Source organism: Trichechus manatus, unplaced genomic scaffold (assembly GCF_000243295.1).
Source record: "Trichechus manatus latirostris isolate Lorelei unplaced genomic scaffold, TriManLat1.0 scaffold00167, whole genome shotgun sequence".
Lineage (NCBI taxonomy): Eukaryota > Metazoa > Chordata > Mammalia > Sirenia > Trichechidae > Trichechus > Trichechus manatus.
In genome coordinates, this window is record NW_004444103.1 from 2,622,406 (window position 1) to 2,649,771 (window position 27,366).

General features: G+C 35.5%; 1 protein-coding gene across 3 annotated transcripts in view; it reads right to left on the reverse strand.

Moving 5' to 3' along the window:
• PTPRZ1 (protein tyrosine phosphatase receptor type Z1) overlaps window positions 1-27,366 on the reverse strand; it is a 128,082-nt gene that overhangs the window by 43,672 nt on the left and 57,044 nt on the right. For 2 of the 3 annotated variants that reach the window (XM_023740906.1, XM_023740905.1), the window contains exons 8-11: window positions 20,138-20,322; window positions 18,255-18,381; window positions 11,740-11,786; window positions 6,680-7,646 (exon numbers count right to left, since the gene is read on the reverse strand). In XM_023740906.1, coding sequence (XP_023596674.1) covers window positions 6,680-7,646; window positions 11,740-11,786; window positions 18,255-18,381; window positions 20,138-20,322 — 1,326 coding nt within the window. Of the gene's footprint in view, window positions 1-4,090; window positions 7,647-11,739; window positions 11,787-18,254; window positions 18,382-20,137; window positions 20,323-27,366 lie in introns of all 3 variants that reach the window. The other variant, XM_023740904.1, reaches the window with a different exon arrangement.

The following is a 27,366-nucleotide window of genomic DNA, read 5'->3' on the forward strand; positions in this document are numbered from 1 at the left end:
GTGGCAAGAAGCAAGCATAATACTGCCTTGAAAAGCTTGCTAAAAGGGAAACGGGAGCATTAAAATAACAAAACTACCAAGTTTTCAATTAAAATGCGATTTTACTGAATCACCATACATTATTATCTTGCTTTGCTAAAATTAATTTTAACGGAATTATTTTTAACTCTGCAATTAAGTAAATAATTAGGAACAGTTCATCATTTCATGAAGACAGAATCTCAGGCTAACCCTTCTTATGCTAGGATAACCTGCAACTGAGCAAACTATTTCAATTTCAAATTTAGTTGGTTTTCAGTGTTATTTTGAATGCTCCTCTTATCAAATGCTTTTCTCTATAAAAAATCAAAATACTGTTGCATGTGAATTGAAGAAACACATAATCTAAGAAATTCTTTTCAAATGTACAAATGTAAATAACAAAAAAGCAAATAATGACAAACCCAAATTCAGTCTTTGGGTTAATTTTAAAAGATGGCAAATAACTATTTTTGTGACCACTCAGGAGCGTTATTGTACTGGTACCACTGTACTGGTACTGTAACTGGAGATATTCTTCCGAGTTGTTAAGAGTTTTAGAACTACGCAGTACCTACCAGTGGCCAGTAACAATCGTTCCCCTCTGCTTTGAGGTATGTTCAGTGGGAAACGAAGAAGACTGAACATTAGAACTGTTTCTAATACAATGATATGCTGCCACTGTTAACAAAGTAAGCCCTCTTATCCTGTCTACCTGTAGAAGTTCTGAAAGAACAATATTTAAGTTCCCCAGCAGAGTCAACATTGGTTCCTACTCTTGGCACATTTGGGGTTTTTATACCGGTAATTTTATCAAGACAGAAGGGATCAATTTAATTTTAAATATTTAAGAATAAGAAATTGGAAGGTAATATAAATGCATGAATATAGCACCAAAATATATCTAACTGCAGAGAAGCTGAGATTTTAAAACGATCACTTACTTTTATAACCAAGAACGATTAAAGAAAGGGCCAAGAATTTAATCTACTCATAAAGAAAATGTGCCAAAGTAGTACAAATGACACCCAAATTTCCCAAGAAATTTGCACTTATAACTATGGATGCATTTGCTAGAAAAAACATGTATGCAAAAATATGCAGTCCAAGGTGTTACTAGAAAACTAGAAAACTGTATAAAAGATGACAATATTGTAATCCAGCTGATTCTGAGCTGTAGTTTATATACTTGGGAGAAAAGCCAAAGCATCACTTTTTATTATGTCACTCGTATGCCCTGGTCACTATGTATTATAGTGAGACATACCTGGAGGCCTAAGTTATCTGACTGGCAAACGCACTGAAAATTTCAATATGAAATTTAGGAAAACACCTTAGTTTATACATAGTGGTCTTCACATTTTTCCTGTTGCAACTATTGTCGCCTAAATGGAAAGTCTGTGGGTAATACGTGAAACAATCCACTTAGCAAAGTCTCCGGTACCTAGTAATTAGTAATGTTGGTTAATACTGTTATCTGCATCAGTTGTTCTTGAAGTGTGTTTGCCAGAATAGTGACCTCATCATTACCTGGAACTTGTTAGAAATGCTATATGTAACAGATACGTAAGGCATATATAACATATAAAACATACAATATATACTGTATATATCACATAAAACACATACACTACACACACATGCACGTGTACACATATAGTCTTGTAAATGGGCTCTTCTCATAAGCTCTCTGGGAGGCCTGATTGAAAAAACTCTCTTTAATTGAGGAAGGAGAATCATAATTCCATGGTAATTATATATTATGAAACCTAGGTCTTTTATTCAAAATGGGATACCACATGAAAGTACAATCAACTGGTTCTCTGTATACTATGTTGAGGTGTAACTAGTTGTATTGATTTTTATTTTTATTTAACTGAGGCGAAAATATCTGTTTTGATATGACTCAGTAGTGTGCATGGATTACCTAAATGATAAGACAAGAATCAACTAGTAGACAGAAAATAAAGATCTAAGATGAATATTTAAAAATGTTTTGAGAATAAAACAGTATAATTTTGGTGTTACAATTTAAGCATTATATATATATTATCATCCGCAGTCCTGAAAACATAGTCTCTAAGAAACAGACACCATAACACTTTTCCAGTCTCAGTTCTGTATTTACTCCCTATGTAACCTGGGTCGAATAATCTAGTATCTTTGGGTCTCTGTTTACTCATTCATAAATTGCAGATCCTAGTATCTGCCTTATCTAGGTTATTTTGAGGAACACATCTTGTAACTTGTTCCACATGCTAGGAATATATCATAAATTCTAAGTTTTAGAATTAGTCTGTATGTACTTGGTAAAGGGGTGTATTCAATTATTGAATGAGATAGATATGATATTTTACAGATACAGTTTTAAAAACAGGTATGGATTTTTCTCTAATCTTGTCTGATCTTATTTACATTAATTATGTTACTTGACGATGTTGGATATTATACCCATATTGGTTTCTGCCCACCAGTGGGAAAATATGCTCTTAATAATTAAATAAATCTAAATGTATTGAAGAGAAACTTGCTAAATTTTAATCAACGATTTTAGGTTTAGCATTTTGCAATACATATGGTATTTCTATAATAGCAAAATCTAGCAAGAATATATTGATAATGTCACTACCTAGTAAGACAGACATATGGATGGGTTTCTGATATTTTCCTTTACAATAAATCTAATAAAATGTTCGAAGAAAGTATTATAATTGAGGGTAGATAACAATTCATATGTATGTCAAAACTAATGAATATAGTGAACTGTGAATTTGTCATATATTTTTACACATCAGAGTTTAAGTGTTTAAACTGGAATGCAATGATAAATAGGTCCCAAGGCAGAATACAGAAAAAGTTCTCTATCAAAGTGCATTAACTTTTAATTGCTGCCGCACTAAAAGAAAAATAGGCATGCAAATAACAAAGAAGAAAAATATCCCTAATGAGATTGATATCTATGTTCTGGGTTATAAATATCCACTTCTATGCAGTAAGAGTGCAAGATGTTATATTAGCCTATCTTTTGATTTACTGTCAAGATGTAAATATGCTCATTGCTAATTTTAAAAATAGTTTACAATATAATAAAAGGAAATTACAAAATTCTTACTATCAATGCAATGAAATTATCTAGTATTTCATATGCTTAACGGTACTGAATTTCCCTTTTCTTTCCTTTGGCTTTTAAAGCAAACATCTGTATTATATATGCTTCAAGTAAATTGTTCTAAGAAACATCTGGCCAGCAAACCTAATTTACATAAAATACATTAACAAATGAAATGATTTCTACAGAAAATGTTCTAGTGTTTTTACATCTTGTCATACAATGCCTATGCATAGTATGCATATTAATGCATATTACTTAACTTCTCAGGAGTATAAAAGCAAATACACATAGAATGTATTTTGTTGGTTCATACTGCCCTCTTTAGGCAACATTAAACAAACAAAGACAATAAAAAAAAATTAAAACCTTTCTTAGCTTACCATTAGCTTTCAAAACGTAGCGATAGAACTTTTTTATTTAAAAGCTCCCAAAGTGGATGTGGATCTGTAAATTATCTGATTCCTTTCCATGGGATGGGTCAGAAAGCGTTGCGTATACCACATTACTATCAGAATTTGTAATTCATTTTATAATTCAATAGAATTAGTTTATAACTTATTTTAGAATGCAAGTATGAAAATCAAAATCACCATCGAAAAATAGCATACTCAAATCTTGTCATTTAAAAAGCAGTAGAATAAAAATCCATTATGTACACATAATTACTCCCACATAAAATAGGCATCCTGTAGAATATGAAATATTGACAATAAATAAAAATCGCTTTACTTATTTTGGAGAGAATTAAATTAAGGACTAAAACTGGTTGAGTATTCATTTAAATAATGAATAAGCTCATACTTTAAAAACTGTAAAATAATTTGTTGGCTTCTTTTATTTAAAAAAAATGATATGTGCCGTTCTACCAAATTTCTATCTTCCCATAACTTTTCTATTTTACTTTTCCAGGAAGGAAGAAAACTACCACACCTCAGTCTATCTCTTTGATCCATAACTAACCTGCCTCTGAAACGTTGGCCATTTCTGCGTGCCCACTAGTAACAGACGGTGTTGAGGACTGTGGGGATCCAGGAGTTATTTCTGAGTCACCTGCTTCCAGGACCCCATCAGCATCTCTTTCATTAACATCTGGAAAACTGAAATCTGTAGAAGTCTCATTATCATTAAGGCTATCTGAAGTACTTTGCCCTGATCCACTCTCTTCATCACTTGTAAGAACTGCCCACGATTTGGATTCTGGGGTGAAAGGAAGCAGGGCACTATCAGTCTGAATGTCGTTCTCCTCCTTTGCATCATTGTGCTTTGAGGGCAGCACATTTGTTGGTGGTATTTTGTCAGGACTTCTGTCCATACCAGTCTGACTGTCTGAGGTTACACCTGTGACTTTATGCTCTTCTTCAGAATTCTTAGATAGTGAATGTGAGATTAGGTTATCCTGATCCACAAGACTGTTGTCCTGGGTGTCTGAATTATTCATGACCTTTTCCTGGGATTCTCTATAGGATGAGCATGACATACACTTATTTATGGTTAAGCCATCACTATCTCTGTCATCATCATCATCATCATCATAATCATCCATATCACCATCGTCACCTCCACCTGCCAAATCAGCACCGGAACTGGCACTGTGAGTCAGTTCAGAAGAAGTTGTTTTAGAAGGAAACAGCAATTTAGTTGTGGTTAAAGAACCATCTCTGTTTGGAGAAACAGCTGTATTGGAAACATACACCTTTCCTAAAGGAACAGAATGATCAGCGGATACAAGCGTATCAGAAACAACTGCTGGAATACCAGCAAATACCTCATCAGAAACAGAACCTTGGGTGGAGGTGAAAATGTCATCAGAATATATCAGCTTATTTACAGGTGTATTTGGCAATACATCGATTGATAAAACAGGAGTAGCAAACGCATGCCTTACTTGTGGGGGAAAGGCATGGCTGATCTGCAAATTGGCAGTTTGGAACAACTCATCATTACTGTACAATGGAGGTACCGCTTGCTGGGGACTTTCACTTTTAAGCAAAACTGGTTCAAAATATTCCTTACTTGCGTAAGAAATGGCTACACCTTGAAGTGAAGCAGATTGCTTACGAGAAGTAGGCGATACATCAAAAACTGGCGCAGATGTGGACTGCAGCATGTTTTTACTCAAAGCAGAATTTGATGCCATGAGATGTAATATTGTAGAACTAATTTTGTCAACCTTGGGGGTTTCAGCCAATATTGGATCACTAGGCACAGCTGGAAGAGCAGTTTTAAGCAAGTTGTCAACATCAGAAGCCTGAAAGGGAGCTTGTAGCAAGGTTTCAGTATTGAAAGAGGCCTCATAAAATAAGAGCTGAGTTGAAGGAGATAATATTTCGCTAGAAGCAGGATCAGAGAGTGCTGGCTCTGAGGTTGCACTAAGCACAGGCTTAAGCAAAGTGTCACCAAAGGCTTGAGATGCAGTATGTGTAGACTGAACGGCAAAATCATTTTCTGGAGCTTGACTAATTTCATGATCAAAAACCTCAGTGGTGGTATAAGCTACGGACTCTGGGAGTACGCCCTTTGTGCTAGAAATGAAAGTAGGGGTTTCTTGTAAAGACGCATTCAAATTATCTACATTTTCATACAGGTCGGGTATGACTGTGCTTTGAGAATGGTAAACCATCTCACTGAAAGAAGAAATTGGCAGTTCAGTCTCATTTCCATATATTATGTCACTTTTAGGAAGCAGCTTATTATCATCACCAAACACAGATGTTGTATATGTAAATTCAGCTACAGAAACAGGTGAAGAAACGTTAAGGGCTGTCAGACCATGTGTGTCAGGTAAAAGAAATTCACTACCAGAGGAGGCTCCAGACCACTCCACATCGTCAGAGACGGCATGAGTAGGCTGCAGCAATGCTGCAGTTGGGGCTATTAATGAAGACTTAGGCATCAGTACATGGCTAGGGCTGCTAAATAGGGAACCTTGATGAGATACATCAACAGAATCATGCACAGGTATTGCAGAACTGTGAGAAACAGTGGAGATGTGTTGGGAGCCCTCATTATCGGATAAGGCATGAGAAAGTTCAGGCCCTGAAGAACGTGCATGCATCATGACATCAGCGCTGCCTGGTTCCACTTGAGAAAACATGAGCGTTTTATAAAGGACACCAGCTTCACTACCAAATTCCAATGTCTGTGAAGCAGCATGAGTAGTAGTTTGATGTGACACCACATCAGAATATTGAGCAAGGCTGGGCTCTAATAACAAATCACCCCCAGCCACTGGCAGAGACGCATGCAGGGACACCTTATCACTCTCAAGAGCTGAAGTAACTTGCAGAAGGATTTGAGAAGCTGTATACAGATGGTGAGACAATTCACTACTGAAGAAAGCAGAGGAAAATGGAAGCAAAGGTGCACCATCATAGGAAGACAGGATGGAGTCAAATGACACATCAACACTGGGAAATACAGGTGTAGCATGCAAGGCCGAATCACTACTTGAAGCAGCAGGGGTAGTGTTGAGGATCTGATTGTCAAGCAACAAAGGGGTGACTAGAGGAAAGACTTCACTACTGTAGGAAGGTTGAGGAGGTGTCTCACCATTGTGTACTGGTTGAGTTGTCTTCAAGAGAACCACGTTGACAGTGGGAACCGAGTCATGCTGTCCAGAGGATGCAGTAAAAGCATGAGGTGTTACCTCAGTCGGGAAGTAGGCCAAGGTAGAATAAAGTGGCATTTCCATATCAGTGACTGAGGGAACTTGTGACCCCAGTGGGTCCAGAGAAAAGGACTCAGTTGTCTTTTCAGATTCATCAATATGTATCTCAGAGTAATTAGTCTGGAGAAACCTCTCTGTACCCGATCCCACATCGGGCTCTGTTGTCACATCTGTAGTGCTAGGAAACCACATGTTTCCATCAATGGAAGGATCCTTTAAAGATTCTTCCAAGCCTGATGAGACTGAATCTTCTGAAGCATTTCTCATAGTTTCTGGAATAAGGACATCATTTGTGATTGCCTCTGGGTTCTCAGAGATGAATGGCATAGCAGAAGTCGTAGGACTGGAGCCTGAAGAATCATCAGCTCCCCTATCGAGTTTGAAATTGGGCAATAAATTCTCTTCCTCACTGATATCAGTAGATACCTCTGGTGATTCTGTAATAGAAACTGTATTTAAAGATTCCACAGTCCCAGACAAGTTCATCTGTGGAAACCTAAGAGCAGTCTTAGAGCCGTCATTAAAAGAGGCTGAAGTACCTCTCACAGCATGATGTGGCTGCTGAGTTACAGTCTGTGAAGCCAAGGAAATATCTTTTTCTGGGACTAATTCAGTTACTGTCTGGGAAGTAGAATTTAAAAATGTGTTGGGAACATCACCTTTTCCAGAGTATTCACCTCCTCTTGTTGGGGATCGGTTAGTCTCGGCCTCATTGTATTTAGTCCCTAAGCGATTGTAGTTTGTTGTGGTGGGAATCTGTGGTTCCTTTTTCCTTATTTGGTTTGTGGCACTGTCTTTACCAGGATTCACAATGATGTCTTCTTCAATCTCTTTTCCCTCTTCTTCCACCTTTGAAAAGCAAACAAAATTTAATAGAACACAAGGAAACAAGAGAAAGATTATGTCTTAATAAAAAAAAAAAAAAAGCAAACCCACTGCTGTCAAGTCAATCTTATACTGCATTATGCTCTTAATCTTCACTTGTGTGATCCTGGGAGCTTTTTCCTGCTCATAAACCACCATCCCATAGAAGCCATCCTCTATCCTATAACCTTTACCATCCACCCTCTAGGGAGAATGATTACATTTAATAAAAATATCTTATTTATGGCTGCCTTTATTTAAATGCTATGGGAGGAAGTAATTAAATTAACAGGCTTATAAGGAAGACATATTGTAGTTGTATTTATTTATTGAGAGTGTAATTTAACATGCTATTTATTTTCTTGTTTTTATGTTTCTTTGTTCAGTTCATCTGGTAGCAAGCTAAATAGCAATGAGCTTCTTGTAATATGAAATGGCAATGAAACTATTTATTTCAAAGACCAAAGTAGTTGCATATTCAGACTATTTAATTATACATATTCAGAATAAATCATAATTCTTAAGTTATTGTAAGGAAAACATTTAGGACACGAAGAGTTTTTTTTTCCTTTTGTTTTTAACGCTTTCCACTTAAGACTTAGGCAATGTTTTAAAGGCACCTTGTCAGAATAAGATTCTAAAACTGTCCATTTAATTTTGTGTTTCCTTTAGAAACACCATTCAGGAGCCCTAGGCTTTAATCAAAAAGAGTCCTGGTGGCGCAAATGGTTAAGTGCTTGGCTGCTAACCAAAGGGTTGGTGGCTTGAAACCACCCAGTGGCTTTGTGGGACAAAGACCTGGTGATCTACTTCTGTAAAGATCACAGCCTAGAAAAACCCTGTGGGGCGGTTCTACTTTGTCACATGGGGTTGCTATGAGTCAAAATTGACTCGACAGCACCTAACAACTAAAACAGGCTTTAATCACACATAGTCACTATAATAGCCTAGGAACATTCTTGCTAGAGGTCAACCCATGCTTTGTGTGTCTTGTAGAAAACTGGACGCATTATAATACATCTAATCATATGTTTAAGAAACTAAATTCCCAAAGATATCAAAATATCATTTTTTAGGTCCACATGGGATATGATTTTTTTCAGTATCCTCATATCCAACAATTTGTAGCACTGTTATCTATTAGATATAGTTCTTCAGGCCATGTATATTAAATGAAGAAAAAAGTGCCAAGTACAGATTAGTCAATGAAAATTTGGCCAGTATCAGTAGAAAGAATCTGAATCTTAAGCCATGTGTGCTCATGGACACGGTCAAAATGGCTCTTCTTTTTCTGAGACAAATTTCTTTACTAGTGGTCAGTGCTTCCTCATGAAATTTTGCGTTTTGTTTGATATCTTGTTCACTAAGACTACTAGAGAGATTCTGCCAAATAATTTCTTGAATAAACTACTCCCCTAATCTACAAACCTAAAAATCTCATGTGGAAGGAAATAAGAACAATTTGCCTTGATTTGCCCTTGCTGAAAAGTTTTTTGATGCTCAGCTATCCCTTCTTTCCTTAGAAGTTCTCACAAACATTTGCTTTATAATCTGATCTAGAGTTTTGCTAAGGATCGATGGTTAAGCTTAGCAATATGGAGTTTCTGAACCCTTCATAAGTTTTGAAAATCTGGGTATATTTCTAGTTTTCCAGTACCGCTCCACACACTTTCTAACTTTTTTCTGCTCTCTTCAGATCTCCATTTCCCCATCCTCTCCCCTTATTATCTGCAGATGCCCTTCCTCTTTAGGTACAGAGAAAATAGAAGCCACCAGACAAAACCACGCTTTTTCCTCACATTAAACCAAATCCACCCTTGCCCCTTTCGTCCTGTTGTAACTGAAGAGTTGTTGTTTCCCCTCCTTTCCAAAGCTAATTCTTACATCTGTATGTTAAATCTAGTCCATATCATATTATTGGGAACTGAACGCAAGCGAGTATTCTCTATTGCATTTTTAATGTTGTTCTCTCAAATGGGTTAGTCTCATCAGTTTAAATGAACTCATATCTTTCCTATTTAAGAGGAATATATTTAAAAACCCCCTCTAATTCAGCTTTCAGCTGTCATTATACTTCTCTTCTCCCCTTCACTGCTAAAGTTCCTAAAAGACATGTCATATTTTTTTCTCTGTATGATTTAACAATCTCTATTGACTCCCACAGTAATATAATTTCTCTTCCTCTTTGCTTTATTTTTCCCCACATGAATACACTCCTACCGTAAGGTATGTAGATTTCCATAAAATTTTTCTTAAAATATAATCTATTCACCTCTTCTTCTGTTGGGTTTTTTTTTTTTTTTTGCGGGGGTGGGGGGACTACACACACACATCCTTCTATTGTTCTATTCTAGCATATTTTAAACTTGATAAAGTCCAGATACCTATTAAAATCTGATTAAGGCAATGGATCAATGCCCCAGAAAAATGGTCATTCATCACATACAGATTTAACACACAACTTCAAGGAATTAATAGACCCAGATTAAAGAAACATTCCATTCATTAATCCTACTCCATACTTTTAGTCTCTCAAACCATGAGATAATAAATTACTGTTCTTTAAAGTCACTTACTTGTGGTATATTTTTATTACGGCAGCACTAGGTAACTAAGGTACAATTTGGTACCAGAGAGTGGGGGGTGCTACTCTAACCAATAGCTAAAATGTGAAAGTGGTTTTGGAATTGAGAAATGAGCAGAGGCTAGTAATGTACTTGATAGTAAGAATCTACATTGCCTTGAAGAGATTGTTGATAGAATTATGGACATTAAGGGTGATTCTGATGAGGGCTCAGAAAGAAATGAGGAATCCTATAGAGAAAGCTTCTATTGTGATGAACAGAATGTTGCAAGAAATGTGAGCATTAAATGTACTTCTGGTGAAGCTTTAAAAGGAAATGATGAACATGCTAGTGAACACTGGAGGAAAGACAATCATTGTTATAAAGTAGCAAAGGACTTGTGTGAATTACACTTGATTGTTTTGTGGAAAGTAGAGCTTGTAAGTGATGAACTTATATATTTGGCTGAGAAGATTTCTAAGCAAGATCTTAAAGGGGTGGCACAGTTTCTCCTTACTGCTTATAGTAAAATGAAGGAAGAAAAAGATATACACCCTCTCCTCACTTATTGACATGGTTAAGTTCCAAAAGACTAGGTTGTTATGCAAAATCCGTATTATGTGAAAATGTAGGATGACCACATCAGATCACAAAATGGAGGATGACTACATCATTATACAACTTCCAAATTACACCATTACATAACTGCCAAACCACTGAGAATCATGGCCAGCCAAGTTGACACATAACCTTAATCATCAAAGCCAGTGTTACTCTTGCCTTGCACCTCGGCATCTGTTACTGCTAGATGTCATTAATGTGCAAAATAGTTCAAAAGTAAATTTTTTACTATTGTCATCAATGTGAAATGTCAGAAAATGAGATAGTCGATAAGTAAGGAGAAGGTGTATTGAGAAATGAACAGTGTATTTGAGCTTAGAATGTAATTAATATAAGATACATCATTTTCTTTCTATTTTAAAGTTAAGACGTTAAAATTAGTAGGTATTCCTTAAGTACCTATTCACTTGGAGGACACTGTGCTAGGAACAGATACGATATGAATAGAATCATCTAAACACAAATAATCAAATTATATGGGTAAAAGAAGGTATATAATTTATATTTTGACTCATATTTGTTATCAAACTATTAATCATTGGTTAAGTTATTTATAAACAAACTAGCAATATTAAAAATTGGTCAAATATTATTTTAGTCTTTTAGAAAAGTTTGAACATTGAAAAAATTCTAATTTATAGCTATAGTTCATACCTATAATTATTTTTAAAGTACATTGTTTTATTCATTATCACTAAGCTTTTTCTATCTTTTTGTTATTTTGTATTATACTAATCAAAGTGTCTTCCAGCTTGTCCATAAAATAATCATGTATATAAATTACATAACTATCAGCAACTCACCCCACAAACACAGAATAATGCAACAACATTTGAATCCCAACTGATCATTCAAAATACTTTAAGGTCTGAATATAAAAATCACTACGATACCTTGATTACTTCTTCAGTTCCAATTAATTCAGGAAAGGGGTCAAGTTCTATAAAATTAAAAACAAAATTATTAAAAATTTTATTCAATATTTCAGTCTATGGGTTTACCTTTGGATGAAAAGAGGAAAAAGAAAATAAAAATTGTTAGCTTTGAAAATGCAGAATATCTCAAAATAAAAATTTCAAATTTTAGTTTTCAACACAATACTAAACTCTCTATAACACCACACACACCTATATGTAACTGCATTCAAAATCTTGATCTTTCTCTCCACTCTAAATCCCTTGCTCACTCCCACTCCAAGTCTGAATATAGCTAAAAAAGGAGAGGGGGACAATAAGGCTGAAATAACTAAGTGTAAAGCAACCTAAATAATTTCTCATGGGTGTAGTTACTTTCAGCCTAAGGAGGACTTTAAAAAAAAAAAAAAAAGCATAGCTGGGAAAATGCCAGGGATTTTCTGTAGACTTGGGGGGTTCTATCTTCTTATTCAGATACCTCTTCCTTAAGTTCCTCTTCTGAGGAAAAAATAATCCTTTGCATTCTTCGGATTTGGGTTCATATCTGTTTATATATGGGGTGCTGCACCAGGTCAATGGAGAGTGACTGGGTTCCTTCCAGCAGGTCCCATCCTGGGCTGGCAGTGGGAAGGACTGAGCAGTGTGATTCCCAAACATTCTCCCCAGGGAACTGAGGTAATGCTGTCTATGCAAAAAATGAGATGACCAGGATCATTCAAGTCTGTTTTCCCCAACAGATCAGAATCAATATATTTCTATACCTAGATATCTCAATGCTACCACAGGACCTGTCAGGAATATTAGGAAAGACCTAGCTATCTCTCACCAACAAAGGATCTAGTCACACTGCCAAATTACTGAGGGGCCAGAGGAGAATTTTTCCTGAGTCTTTATCTGAGCTGACTAGGTCACTGGGAAGATGGTAGACAAAGTGATAGTGAGGGCTTGAGCATTATGATGACGCTCCTTTTATTCCTATACTTTTACAGAATCTTTCTCCATCTGCAAAGTTCATGTTCTTCACTGTCCCAATGACGCTTGTGATCTAAGTTTTATGCCTTTACATGCCCCCAAAGGAAATGCAAATTTGCTAAAAATTTCAAAGGCGTAACTGTAACTAACATTAAATGTTTATCAAGTCCAGGCCTGTTTTGCAATACAGACAAACTTACTTGAGCTATTTTTATCAGAAAATTTCCAGGTATTAAGCAACATAAAACCATAAAATGCAGTTACATCCATAAATTCATTTCAGAAGAGAAGTCAAATAAATTTATAAGTCGACCCAGCCCCCGGGGGGATTTAGATAAAGTTAATACTCTTGACTTCTTAGCTGTTTCAACATTACTTACCCTAAACAATTTTCTCTGCTATAAAAATGACAATACTCGCTAGAAACAATCACGGTCTTAAATTTTAACTCTCAAGTATTTTTTTCTTGTTAAAATTGACCAGAAAGGAGTTTGAAAATTTTTATTTGAATCATTAATTTCTCCTTTTTCTACTTTTGTCCCATGAAAGCCCTTTTTCACCCACTGCTCTTCATACTTTTTAATTTCTATGTTTCCATACTAAAGTAATTTCAATGTCTCAAACCCTTGCATCTCCATAACCTCCAAGGAAACCAATAAATGTGAATTTAAAAATGAGATGTCTCTAAACTGTGACAAATAAGAACCTTTAATATGATATTCTAAATACCACAATTAGAGAAGTTCAAGCACGTAAAATTCTTCAAATTTAGCATTTGAGACGATACTCAGATTTATTGGAAATGCTTTTAAATGGTCAATTTTTATGTACTTTTAAAATACTTTAATGCTAAAACTCGAAAATCTATTAGTGGTAAATCATAATCAAATACCTATTAGTGCCACAAAATTATCCTACTGTAACTTTCTGTTAAGGAGGCTACAGGAAAAAAAAAAAAATCTTAACAACAGTCCATTCTCTTTAACATGTTTTCGGAGGTGTTGTAAAATAAAAACATTGTACTTCAACGTACTTTTAATGGGAAAAGGCTATTTTCTTATTTAATTGCCAGGGCTGGGTGGGGTATGCATAATTATCACATTGAAGTCTAATTTCCTCTTCTTTCAATATTCTCAGTGTGTATTGTGTTTATTTTTACCCTCTTACCAGAGCATAAACTAAATATATGGATTACAGTTTCTATTATGTTCAAATACGTGATCTTGGCCAACCATAACTCTTAAAGTGTACCAATGAGTTCTACTAAAACTGGCTTTGCTGTTTACTGCAGTAAGAAGTTTTCTTTGGGCCCCCTTTAAGCCTAATGGGTAGTATGTGTGGGCCCAAGCAGCTTCCGAGAACTTTTTGTTTCATGGCACTCTCATGGGTGATTATGCCAAGTATGGGTGCCTTCATATTGGTATCAGTCTACTTCGCAGGAAGAATCTTCATTCTGGTTTCCTATTGCACTCAGATAATTTGAATTAACTGAAATTCTGTGCCTGCTCAGGAATACTTCAATATCTCCTGACCAAAATATTTTAGAAATCTTTTACTGAGTCTCCCCATAACTATTTTGAAATAAAATAACTTTTGGAAGACTGTTTCTATCTTTCTAGAGATTCTGAAGCCATACTTTTGGTTCTAGAAATCCAAGACCATGACACCCAAAGTCTGGCTCTGCTGACTGGCACCAAGTCGCATATTGGGGACCACTTGTTCTGCTGCTTCCTCCTAACAGTGGTGTTTAAGCAGCTACTGGTCTGACTCAGGCCCCACTGGTATATTAAAGAGTTTAAAAATTATACTGGCTTGTAGGATCTTCTCACTTCATCAAAACAGATTCCATGAAGGCTACAAAAAAGTCTAACTGATAGTGAAGACTCAATATCTTCTTTAATTTTTTTTTTTTTTTTGCATGAATGCTTAAAATTTACATTTGTGTAATAATGAAACAAAGGCTATATTGGCTCATTCTGGTTTTGTTTTTGGGCACACGGAACGCTAGATATTCTAAAATAACATGCTAATAACACATTAACACTCAAAAACACAAAAAAGCAACACTGATGAAGGTTGGCAAGCAAGGCTTATTTAATTGTTTGAAGGTAAGCCAAGTTTCACAGGGCAAAAGGTAAAAGCAATGCAGACTGCAATCACTTCAGACTATGATCTTAAATATCATTACATAATAACACCAATAGCACAGGATGATACAGGCAGACAAAGGAGAGATGTACAGTGATTTAACAAAGACAATTGTTTTACAACTGAAAACACACAGTAACGGGCGCATGTGTGGATCTAATTCGCTACGCATTTAATTATTAAGACCCTAAATATGTATTTAAATAACATCCTCTGTAACTGTACAATAATTATCTCTACATGACAGAAGAGAAATGAATACAATTACCTTAGTTTCAATGAAATAAATATATTTATGAATTGTTTATTCATAAATATACTTTTCTACAAAGTCTTTTAAAAGAATATACATTTCTTAACAATAAGATTTCATTGACTAATTTAAATTATTTGTTTCAGAATATAAATTTTTGCATTTATTTTAAACTAACAATTTAAAATAAGACCTCATGGGCATCAGTTTATGGTGATAATGTTGCACATAACCAAACCCAAAACCAAACCTGCTGCCATCGAGTCAATTCTCACTCATAGTGACCCAGTAGGACAGAGCAGAACTGCCCCCATAGGGTTTCCAAGGAGCAGCTGGTGGATTTGAATTGCTGACCTTTTGGTTAGCAGCGAAGCTCTTAACCACTGCGCCACCGTAACAACAACATTTACATTGACATAAATTAACCAAATCAGCCAAAGTTAAATACACAATTTGGAAAATTGAATTTTCCTTCACAGATCTTTATTAGACTATTTGAACTCTATAATAGAAAGAATGAGGGCATTTATAAATTACCTCCTTCATTTTTTTAAACAAAAGCAATAATACAGCATTTAGAAAACAACACATACTAAATAATACTAAAATAATTAAATGAGGTATACTACAATGTTACTAAGAAAATGGAACAATACGATTAACAGGACGAAATGGTACTAATAATAAAAATCATAAAGTAAACGGCAAACTCAAAAGCCACATCAATCACAAAAGTCACAAATCTTGTCAGTACTATCACTACAAACCACAAGATAGTACTGTTGTCAAGATTTTTACTGTGATATAGTTGCCATAGAAACAATATTTAAGATAATACAATTTCAATACAGAATTGCAAATATATGAATTGAAATGCTACTGCAGCCTTTAAAATCAGAAAGAATGGGCTCTAAGAGAACTAATATTTTCTTTATAAAGAATAGGAAGACCACAAATTTTGGTTAAATTGGCTTTTGATGGAAGAATTTTTGATAGAAATAATTAAGGAATAATCTACCTGAAGTTTTTTTTAAAAAAAAAAACTCTTGGCTTTTAAAGGTATATATCAAAACATTAAATAAAATGCCATCTTTTACTAGAAAATCATTGCTGTACAGAATACTTAAAGGGACTCAGACGTCCATGGAGATTAAATGATGTGTTCAAACTAGCATCTTAGTATTACAATGTTCAATAGCGTCCCAATCCTTTGAATAAGTAATAGAAATTAAGTTAGAATATTTATTATTTTGAACAAATGTGAAAGTACTACAAATGATACAAAAATCTTGTACTTTGTGCCAATAGACTCAATCTAAAAGGATCATTCAGAAATCACTTCTGTGAAAAACAGATTTTGATCTCATTTTTCATATGCAATAAGCTTCTCAAAAAAAAAAAAAAAAAGAACAAAACGATATGCAGAAGGTTTAAAATTCTGGCCTGGTAATCAAGAGCGTAAAAGAAACAGCTAAACGTGTATTTTATTTTTTTCTAAATTTCTGAAAAATTGTTTTATATATTTAAATTAGACTGGTATAAGTAAATCCAGGATAGTAAAATTAAAGGAATATGTTCAATATAATCTGTATTGTTAAACACACACATAAGGATAGAGTATATTTCTTATATGTCATATTTAATCAAATCACATATGATATTGGCCAACATGGTCAATGTTGCATTGCTACAGATGTCATTTTCTAGGTGATCAATACAGGGAACTTAGGCGAAGGCTGATCTTCAGTGGAGGAGCATGATATGATACAGTTATAACCATGGTCAGTTAATTTAATACTCGCCTTTTATTAAGGCTTAGAGCTTTTCATCTAAAATTAACCTGATTTTGGAAAACAATGCTAAGTGATGGCAATAGGAAAAACGTATCCCATATGGAGGTCATAAGAATTATTATTAAATAATGATATAGCTATCACGATAATAGTAACAATCATTAGCTATCAACTTTTTAACTTGGGAGACATCTTGGTAAGTTTTATAGGCTGTGGTTTGGAAGGATACATATTCTCACATCTAATGTCTTATGCTCTGACAGGTACATTCTCCAACTTAAACATTCAACTAGTCTGAACAACTATGGAGAGGTGATCAATGAACATACATTTTATTTAAGCTCATACTGGATTAAAGACCCTACTATACTCATTTAGACCACAAGGGCAAACCAGTATACATCAGTTTTCCTTCCATACATAAAACTATATAATTTGTAACCATTCATTTGCACTAAAATCTTGTAAAAATTTCAATGGGTAGTATTATGCTAGCAATGACCAAATAATATTTTACATTTATCTATGTATGCATGTATGTCTGTCTGTATGCAAACACACACACGCACACGCACACACACACACATACTTTCATTCTATTACTTTAAAACTGTGTATCGACAAAAGGAAAACTCTAATTCAATTATATAATTTGTCGGATTACGATGCTCAGCTTTTATTTTCTCAATAAACCACAAGGGAATTCAATTATTGCATATGCTTGAGATCAAAAGATTTTCCCATAATACTTAGAGAAGACGCATGCAAATAAAATACAGTTAGAAACAATTTTTTGTGTGTTTGTGTATGAAACAGTACTGGCAAATCAACGATGAGGTAAGCTCCCCAAATTATAGAAAGTAGATAAAGTTATTTCAGATAAGCTGTTGAGATGCTTTGTATAGATATTTCAAAGTACCTCACATGATGCTAGGGTCATGCATATACTTACTACAAAATGATTTGGGGGCTGAAAAGAAATAACAAATGAAACCAACTCAATTATTTAAAATAAAAGTCTCAGTACTCACATACTAGTTTTCATTTGATGACGTTACCAACATTATAAATATGTTTTGCTGTTCTTACTTACAAATAACAATCTTCGATATTAAGAGTCAATTTACTTATTGATCCTGCACCAGATTGGCCGAATGAGAATGGGCTCCATACTTCACAAAATTACCTGGTGGTCCAGACTTAAGAGAAAATCACTTTGCCTTTTGGCCAAAAGAATATAAAGGCAGAGAGAAAGCACCAGTGCATCCAGAAATGAAACTAGCCTCATTTATTTCGATAATATGAAAGTTTACCAGGCGGGCACTTACCAAGGTCATCAGAAGGCATGTCGACAATCAGCTGGTCACTGTATTTTCCATATAAGCCATTAGTGCATACAGCTACTATTTGAAGGACATAGCTCATATTGGGCAGTAAATTATTAAGAACAGCACCCTAAAAGACAGATGATAGTAATTATACAAATATGTTATTCTCATAGTGGTACTAACATACTAGACATCTGTTCTTAGAAATCTTTTTTTCATTTGTCAATGGAAAATATTTATATTTTATGAACCTAAGAAAATGCCTCTGCAATGTGAACTTGAGCTTGTGATATCTATACAAAGATGCTGGGAAACTAAATTTTTTTTTTCTTGCTTTTTCATAAGATTTAGTTTTTAAAAGTTTTATTATAAACTAGAACTCATTAAATTCATAAATGACTATCCCAAACTGCAAATTAATATTTTATACAAACTAAATGTGTCGCATTTGCAAATAAGAAGCACAATGTGAAAAACGCACTGAAAAACCAATTTACTCCTTTATTCTGACAATATGTATGCAAGACAGTGATAGAATTATTATCTTCATCATATAATTATGAAAAGAAAAATATTATATACTTATAAATCCCACAACCTTCCCAGCTCATAGTATCTCTATATTCTACCAAGACAACTGAATAAAAAACTTATTAAAATTTTTTATCCATTTTATTCATATGAGATTAAACACCGTGATAATGATTACAGTTTTTATTTAAATGCCTAGGGCTTGCAAGACTAGTTGCCTGCCTGCAGGTTCTAGTGTCCTTTCACTTGCAATGGGGAAAGCTATGCAGCCTTCCCAAAGACACACCCAGATGAGATCATCTCAACTACACTCCACTCTATGGCCAACTCTCCTCTGCTAAGGCAAAGCTTCAAGTTGAGATGCACAGGCAACAGAAGGAATTTATATTTATTTTCTTGAATTTGTGTTTATGTGTGTTGAGGGGGAAGGACGGGGGGAATCTTTTCATAAGAATTACCTATATCACATTGCCAAAGTTCTAACCCATTCATGACTTTGAAGCAGTTGCCTGGTTATTTGATGCAAAGAAAAGAACTTGCAGAGTTCCCTACTCTTTTTCCTGTGCTAGTGTAGTGTGATAAGGGAAACAATAAGCAACATATGAGGGCAATGAGATTCTAGGCCTGACGCTTGACTCTTTCCACAGCTGTGAGATCTTAGTTACGGTATTTAACTGTGTTGTTGTTAGCAGCTGTGGAGTCAGCCCCTGACTCTTGGTGACCCCACATACAATGGAACAAAATGAGTCCCAGTCCTGAGCAATCCCCATGATTAGCTGTGGATCAGACTCTTGTGATCTACAGGGTTTTCACTGGCTGATTTTTGGAAGCAGATCGCCAGGCTTTTCTTTCTAGTCTATCTTAGTCTGGAAGTTCCACTGAAACCTGTTCAGAAGCTTCCACTGACAGGTGGGTGGTGGCTGCACATAAAGTGCATTGGCCAGAAATTGGACCATGGTCTCCCATACAGAAGATGAGAACCCTACCACTGAACTATACCAATGCCCCTAACTGTTCTCTAGGTCCCTTTATTTGTAAAGAGGGGCTATACTATATGATTTCCAGTTTTCAAGCTTTCCGTATGGATCTTACTCGATCATATTTTTGGTGTTGACAAAATCATGATCGCCTTAAAATTCAAAACATAATAAAGAACATTGTGTAATTCAAGGTAAGGTTTGACATATTTTAGTATAGCATCTGTCTCCCTCCCCCGCTCCCTACCAGAGTGTTTCCTACCACTTTTAGAGTAAACTGAATGTAAAAATACACAATCATTTGTGATTTCTTACCTTGGAAATTAAACTAATTATTGTGCTATTGATATATAAAACAATTGGTTTTATAGTTACCAAGTCTTGATAACCATCTGTCAGAAATTCATGCTTGGTTTGGTCTTCTCCTTCCAACTGCTGGTAAAGGACAGCAAACTTCTCGATCATGGTATCGTAAACTACTCGAGGTCTCTCCCATGTAACAAGAAGGCTGGTGTAATTCTCTGGGTCAGCTTGAACATTTTCTGGTTCTGAACTACAAACTTCAGAGAAAAAAGAAATAATTGTTGATACAACCGTCAGCCTCCAAGATTTGAACAAGTAAAACAAACTCTAGGAAACATTTTGTTGTATTTTATTTCAGTAGAAGATAAGAAAGTTATAATTTCACACTTTGGGGCTCTTGTTTATACCATTTCTTATATCTGAAATATGCCTTCTTTCCCTCCTATCTTTATGTCCTTAAGTCCTGCCTCGCCATTCTGGCTTTGGACAAATACTACCTCCTCCATTATGCCCACTCTGATCTCTACTGAAGTGATCTGTGCCCTTTTCAATTTCCTGTTTTGTTTTACCACTGTTATTGCATTGATTTCATGCCCTCTTAACTTTTTCTGAATGGATCTTACTTTTTCTGAATGGGTCTTACTTCCTTTATTAAATTACAAACATAAGAACCATAGTTCTTCACTTCTATATTGCCTAGGACAATGTCTTGAATATATCTGGCATAAAAATTCATTTTCTAAAATGAAAGAATAAAGGATATATTCAAGTTCTCGTTACTTCTATTGTTTGGGTATCACTTATTTCTCTTGTTCGGGATCTGACTTCGGATGAGAAGAATTTAAATTTATAAATATGGCCTCCTATCAGACATTTGGAGCCCTGGTGGTACAGTGGTTAACAGCTATGACTGCTAACGAAAAGGTCAGCTGTTTGAATCCACCTGCAACTCCTTGGAAACCCTATGCGGCGGTTCTACCCTGTCCAGTAGGGTCACTATGAGTCAGAACCAACTCGACAGCACCTAACAACAACAACAATCAGAGATTTTGCTATCAGAGAAGCTGCAGAATAATTTAAAATTCCAAATCAGAGAAAAACATTGGAGGACAAACAAAACTATCAGTATTTTTTTTTTTTTAGGCTTGTTAATAAAAATCCCACTTTAGCAATCATAAATGGATTAAGCAAATAATTTCAGGGGATTAGATTTGTCCGTCTCATCTGAAAAAGTAATGTTTTGAAAAATTGTTCAGGGACTGCTTCAAATGAATTCAAGCTCATGCTGGGAATTGTGGCAAAAATTTATTTCCTTTTTAAAGATGGCCCTGCTATTTTTCTAAAATACATTCATGAAGTGGTAGTTTGGACCAACTGGGAAGAGAAAAACTATAAAATCTTAGGATATAGTGCTAATGAAGCAAAGTAATACGATAATGTCTTCATAGGTCAGATAGATTTTGCAAAGGAGAAGGAGAGAAAAGTCTCCAGGATCAAAGATGATGCCCAGAGAATCTGGGATTTGCTTTCAGGGCATACCTGGAGTCACAGAGCACTACAGGAGGGCATGCATTGACTTAGGTCAGCCAATCTTCACTGCTGTAAAAGCTACTTCAAGGACTCAGTGAAAAATATGCCAGCAACCACTTTAGAATGGACCAAAAAACTTCACTAGTCTGTAGTTCATCTTGTGAACACAGGAGGGCATCCAAATCTAACGGTCTGCCTTACAAATTAAAACTTAAATTTTACATCCCATATTGAGTATCACCAATTTTCGCATATGTATGCCATGCCAGCAGTGGTATATGAATGCTTCAGGAAAAATATATATACACTTTATGTGAATAAATACCTGTATAACTGTATATGGGTGGCACAGTGGCTAAGAGCTTCAATGCTCACCAAAAGGTTGGCAGTTCAAATCCACCAGCCACTCCTTGGAAACCTTATGGGGCAGTTCTACTCTGTCCTATAGGGTCGCTATGAGTTGGAATTGACTCAGTAACAATGGGTTTTTTGGTTTTATAACTGTATATGAGTTAGAGATTTAGGATTTTTCATTGCAAAAACTGAGGGGATATTTTTTATTTAGAGTGGGTTGAGGGCTTTTTTGGGGGAGGAAGAATGAGAAGACAACACTTTCATTAGCATAAAAACATGAATTCAGAATAAGAAAATGTACTCAAATTTAGATCTAGACTGTATGATGTTACTCTATCTACTGACACATCTACTAATATCCACCAGATGGCAGTAAATTATCAAATCATCACATAATGGAGGTATTCATTGGAGAAACAGGATTGCCTCATTCTTGCTTCTCATGAATCCCAAGTCCACTTTTAGAAGGTAGAATGTGATTCTGGGCAATATCCTTTGTAGATTTTGTTCTCCAAAGATCAATCCCATTTTTTAGAGAGTGAATAACTTAAAATGAACTATTCTCTTCCCCAAGAGAAAACGACTTTAAAATGCATTAAAGTTTTATGCCTACACAGAAAACTCAGAAATCGCTTGGGAAAAGTACAAAATTAGTAGCTGAAAAATACCCAGGGAACTACTGCTTAAACAGCATAAATTATTTTCGTTGGATTTCTATGTTTAAGTTCATCTTGCCTTTATAGTAAAAATCAGTAGATGCTTCAAATTTTAAGATTCAGCATTTATATAAAGTGGGACTCAAAAGGAAACATATATTTCTTTGCCGTCAGAATTTTACTCCCTTGCTTTCTTCCCTATAAACCTGTAAGAGTTTATTAGTCATTCGCTTAATAGTTTAAACTTACTTTTTAATTATAAACATATTTTAAAAAAGACACTCCTTTTGTTTATTGATAATCAACGGTTTAGTAATATGTTATGAAGCTTCAGGTGATTCTTACCTTTTAGACGCTGAAATACAGGATTTATGGACAAAGATGTACTTTAACAGGCCTTCATGAGAAAAGTCTATACTTTCATATATAGACTATGAATTTGCTAAACGGGTGCCCTTCTATAGGGTGCCCTTCTACAGGTAGCCCTGGGTCTTTTAAATAACAATTTAGTCAATTCCATACACAGGATTTGGTGTTCAACCACAAAGCAGGGTAACCACCACGGAAGAAGTGATTACTTTTCACTGAATTTTCCAGGTTTCCTTATAGTTCCTACTGAAATCAGTCTAATTCTTATTAGATGGACCAAAACCAACCAAACCCATTGCTATCAGGTCGATTCCAACTCATAGCAACCCTACAGGACAGAGTAGAACTGCCCCATAGGGTTTCCAGGGCTGTAAATCTTTATGGAAGCGGACTGCCGTATCTCTTTCTCCCACAGAGCAGCTGGTAGTTCGAACCGACAACCTTTCAGTTAGCAGCTGAGTGTTTTAACCACTGTACTACCAGGGCTGCTATTAGATGGACATATACTCTATAAAGCACATTATCTAGATTGAAAATCAATAATGGTTTTCCAGGTCAGTGTATACTTAGACATCAAATATATGCTACCAACTGACATAATAAAATAGTAACAAAATAGAATTTCCTTGATTATGGGGAGTTCAGAACTATGTTAATGCTCCATTCCTTTCTCTTGGACTGCTTCACGCACCCCAATTCCGTTCTGGAAACTACATGTGATCTGGATCATTGGTACTGATTCTTTAGGGAACAATGGCCAAGAAGGAGAATCCAGTTCTGCAGATCCTTGGCTATGAGCCAGGCTATGACAAATCTGGGGTCATGTCAAGTCACATAGAGTACAAGTGTTACAGTACTACAGAAATGCAAAGGATCATCACGTATCAAGAACGAAGGTGTGCTCTCCTTAACTCCAAAATAACCCCTTGCCGTTGAGTTGATTCCAACTCTTAGTGACCCTATAGGATATAGCAGAACTGCCCCATAAGGCTTCCAAGCAGTGGCTGGTAGATTGGAACTGCTGACCTTTTGGTTAGTAGCCAAGCTCTTAACCACTGTACCACCAGGCCCCCAACTCTCCTTAACAAGGGAGCGATAAACGTTCTTGTTTAAAAACTTATTTTTAACGTTCACTTGTTATCTACTGAATACCTACTTGAGTTCAGGCACTTTTTGCATGCAGAAGAAGGTGTTTTCACTGCCTTCAGGAAGTTCATTCCTGTGATAACCTCTAGCCCTTAAATTTAGCAAACTTTAAGATGTAATGAGATGTAATAAGATACAATACAGTTTTAAGTCCTGGACCTAATCTACAGAAGAACTCAGTAAACTTTTTGAAATTTTCCATTTACAACAAATTAGGTTGTATTTTTCAAAATCAAGTGTACTTCACACTGTAAGATGTGAAAGCATTGGAAACCTTAGCTGACAAAGTCCTCTGGTTTATCCTCTCATCCTTCCAGGAAGAGTGAATACATATGAATTGACAGGTCTTGTGGAGGAAGTACTGAAAGAGTAGTAATTAATACACTGAATGTCATGAAGAAAAACTGGAGACAGAAAAGCAAAAAAAAAAAAAAAAAAAAAGAAAGACATGGACAAGGAGAGGTACAAAAAAGGAGAATATGACAACTCTTTGGCGGTGACAAGCCTCTCTAGTAATCACCAAACTTGGAGCAGATGCCAGAGCAAGGTGTGAGTCTCCTTCTACCTTTGCTGCTCTAAGTACTCGCCTTGGAAGAAGGGCAGTCTGTCCTGAGGGAGAAGGTCCAGTCTTAGCTTCATGAAATATGAGTAACAATATGAATGGAGGGAGAAGTGATTCATGATTACTAGTAGAGAAAATGTCACAATTACCTGAGATGACACTAGGTTTCACACAGTTATTTCCCACAAACCTAGAGCTTAGTACAGTTTAACCCAACTCATGACAAAAGCATGTCATGAATGCACATTGATACATCCACCACACCCATTTGAAGTTCATGGGTCTCATTTAAAAAAATATTGAGGTAGATACTTCGATGATGACTATGAGAGAAGTTTGATGATTTACAGTCCAGAAGACCACTAATACTGAGGTTGTGATGTCCCCTCAGGGAGTAGCAAATCTTAATAAAACTAATGTAAACACTACCACAAACGCTGAAATATAATAACCAGAAAAGATCCACCACTGTTACGTAGTGCTAAATGCTTACACCATTCACTTTATATAAATGACCAAGAGAGGTCTTCTTTAGTCAGTCTTCTTCAGGGACACAGTGCAACTTTATCAACTGTCTAATTTGAAATATATAATATTCTGAGAAGTAAATAATCTTCATTTCCACTTTCTGCATATAGTTAGAGCGAAGTGTTTATGTACATGCGACCTTAACAAAAGTTATTTACAACTACTGACTTTCAAGAAGGTGAGTCCATTAGTGTATAATTAATTCACCATGACATTTTCCAGGAAACTACAGAAAATTTCTCATAGCTGAAATACATTATGCTATAATGACACTCCCTTCATGCTACTCTGCCTTAAATAACATTTTATATTTCATTTTTTAAAAAGTTTGCATCAAATCTTACAGTGCTAGCAAATGAGATTTGAAGTGCATTTATAATTCTAGTCAACAAACTATTTAAAAAAAAACACTTTTCCAAAGGATTAAACATGGAAAATTTGAACAGCACTCTGTACTTGTGATGGAGCCCTGATGCCACAGTAGTGAACAGCTTGGCTGCTAACCAAAAGGTTGGCAGTTCGAATCCACCAGCCACTCTTTGGAAACTGTATATGCAGCAGTTCTACTCTGTCCTGTAGGGTCGCTATGAGTCAGAATTGACTTGACAGCAATGGGTTTTTTTTTTTTTTTTTTTTTGATTCTATACTTGTGATATCTTGTCTCTTTATACATTTATACAGATGATGACATAGTAGCCAAGAGACCAGAGCATATTTTGTTCAAGGGACTATACTGCTTTGCAAACTTTAGCTCATTTAAACCTCTTAACAACCTAGTAAGACAACCATTTTTAACTTTCCCATTTTATAGGTGAAGCAACTGAGGCATGGTGAAGTCAGGTAACTTGATGATCTTATCCAACTAATAGGTATCAAGAAGCCCTGGTGGCACAGTGGTGAAATGCTTGGCTGCAAACCGAAAGGTCAGCGGTTTGAACCCACCAGCTGCTCCACGGGAGAAAGATGTGGCAGTCACTTCCATGAAGTTTACTGCCTTGGAAACCCTTTGGGGCAGTTCTACTCTGTCCTATAGAGGCACTGTGAGCCAGAATAGACTCAATGCTAGTAGTTTTAATAGGTATCAGTGCTGGCATTTGAAACCAAGAAGTCTAATAAACTTTAAAGCCCAAGGTTTTTTCCCACTGCTTTAGCAGGACCCTACTTCTTAGTGTGAGATCCTTGCTAGTGAGCTAAGAGGGCAGCATGGAAGCATCTGGGACCTCGAAGGGACAGGATAAAGTTGAACTTCATCTACTTTATATTGTGATATGTTTTTATTAGGAGCTGTGGTAGCACAATGGGTTTCCATAGGTTTCTAATGGGTGCCTGGTGGATTCGACCTGTCAACGTCTTAACCACTATGGCACCAGGGTTTCCCATTATATAAAAGACAGCTTTTATTAACTCCTTATCAGATGGTTCTATTAAATTTCTGTGATTCTTGGAAGGGTCATTGTTGATTCCATGATGCCAATAAGAAATGCCTTTCTAATAAATGCTAGCTCTACATAGAAAAGAAAAAAATTGAGGATTGAGGTTCTGATAAAACATGTATTTGTTCACAAACATTTACTGAGTGTCTGCTTTGAATGAAAAAATGAATAAGGCATGGCTTTTACCCTCAAGGAGTTTATATGAATATACAGATCTCATATGGTTTTTTGCAACTATTTGCAATGTACTTTACAAAGTACATTTTCCTATAATGTATTTGTTGAGAGCAATGTTCTGCCAGTTTTGGTGCCAACTCTTATTTCTCTCTTGGTCAGAATGAGGATGTTAAATATTTAAAACAGCAAAAAATATGAATATCTGGGTGTTGACATTAGGAGATTTTTATTTTCTTCTGCATGCTTATCAACATATTCTACTTTTTAAATAATGTCCATATAATAAAAACTTGTTTGCAGAGTGAATTTAATTAAGATTACATCCTGTACATAAATCAATTCTCAATTCTTATTCTCAAATTCAGTTTCAAAAAGTAGAAGGGAGATGAGGAAATGCTCGTGATCACTAGCCATTAGAGAAATGAAAATTAAAACCACAATGAGATACTATCCACCCCGGCATTACTGGCACGAATCAAAAACACTGGAAATAACAAATGTTGAAGGGGCTGCGGGGAGATGGGAACTCTTATGCACTGCTGGTGG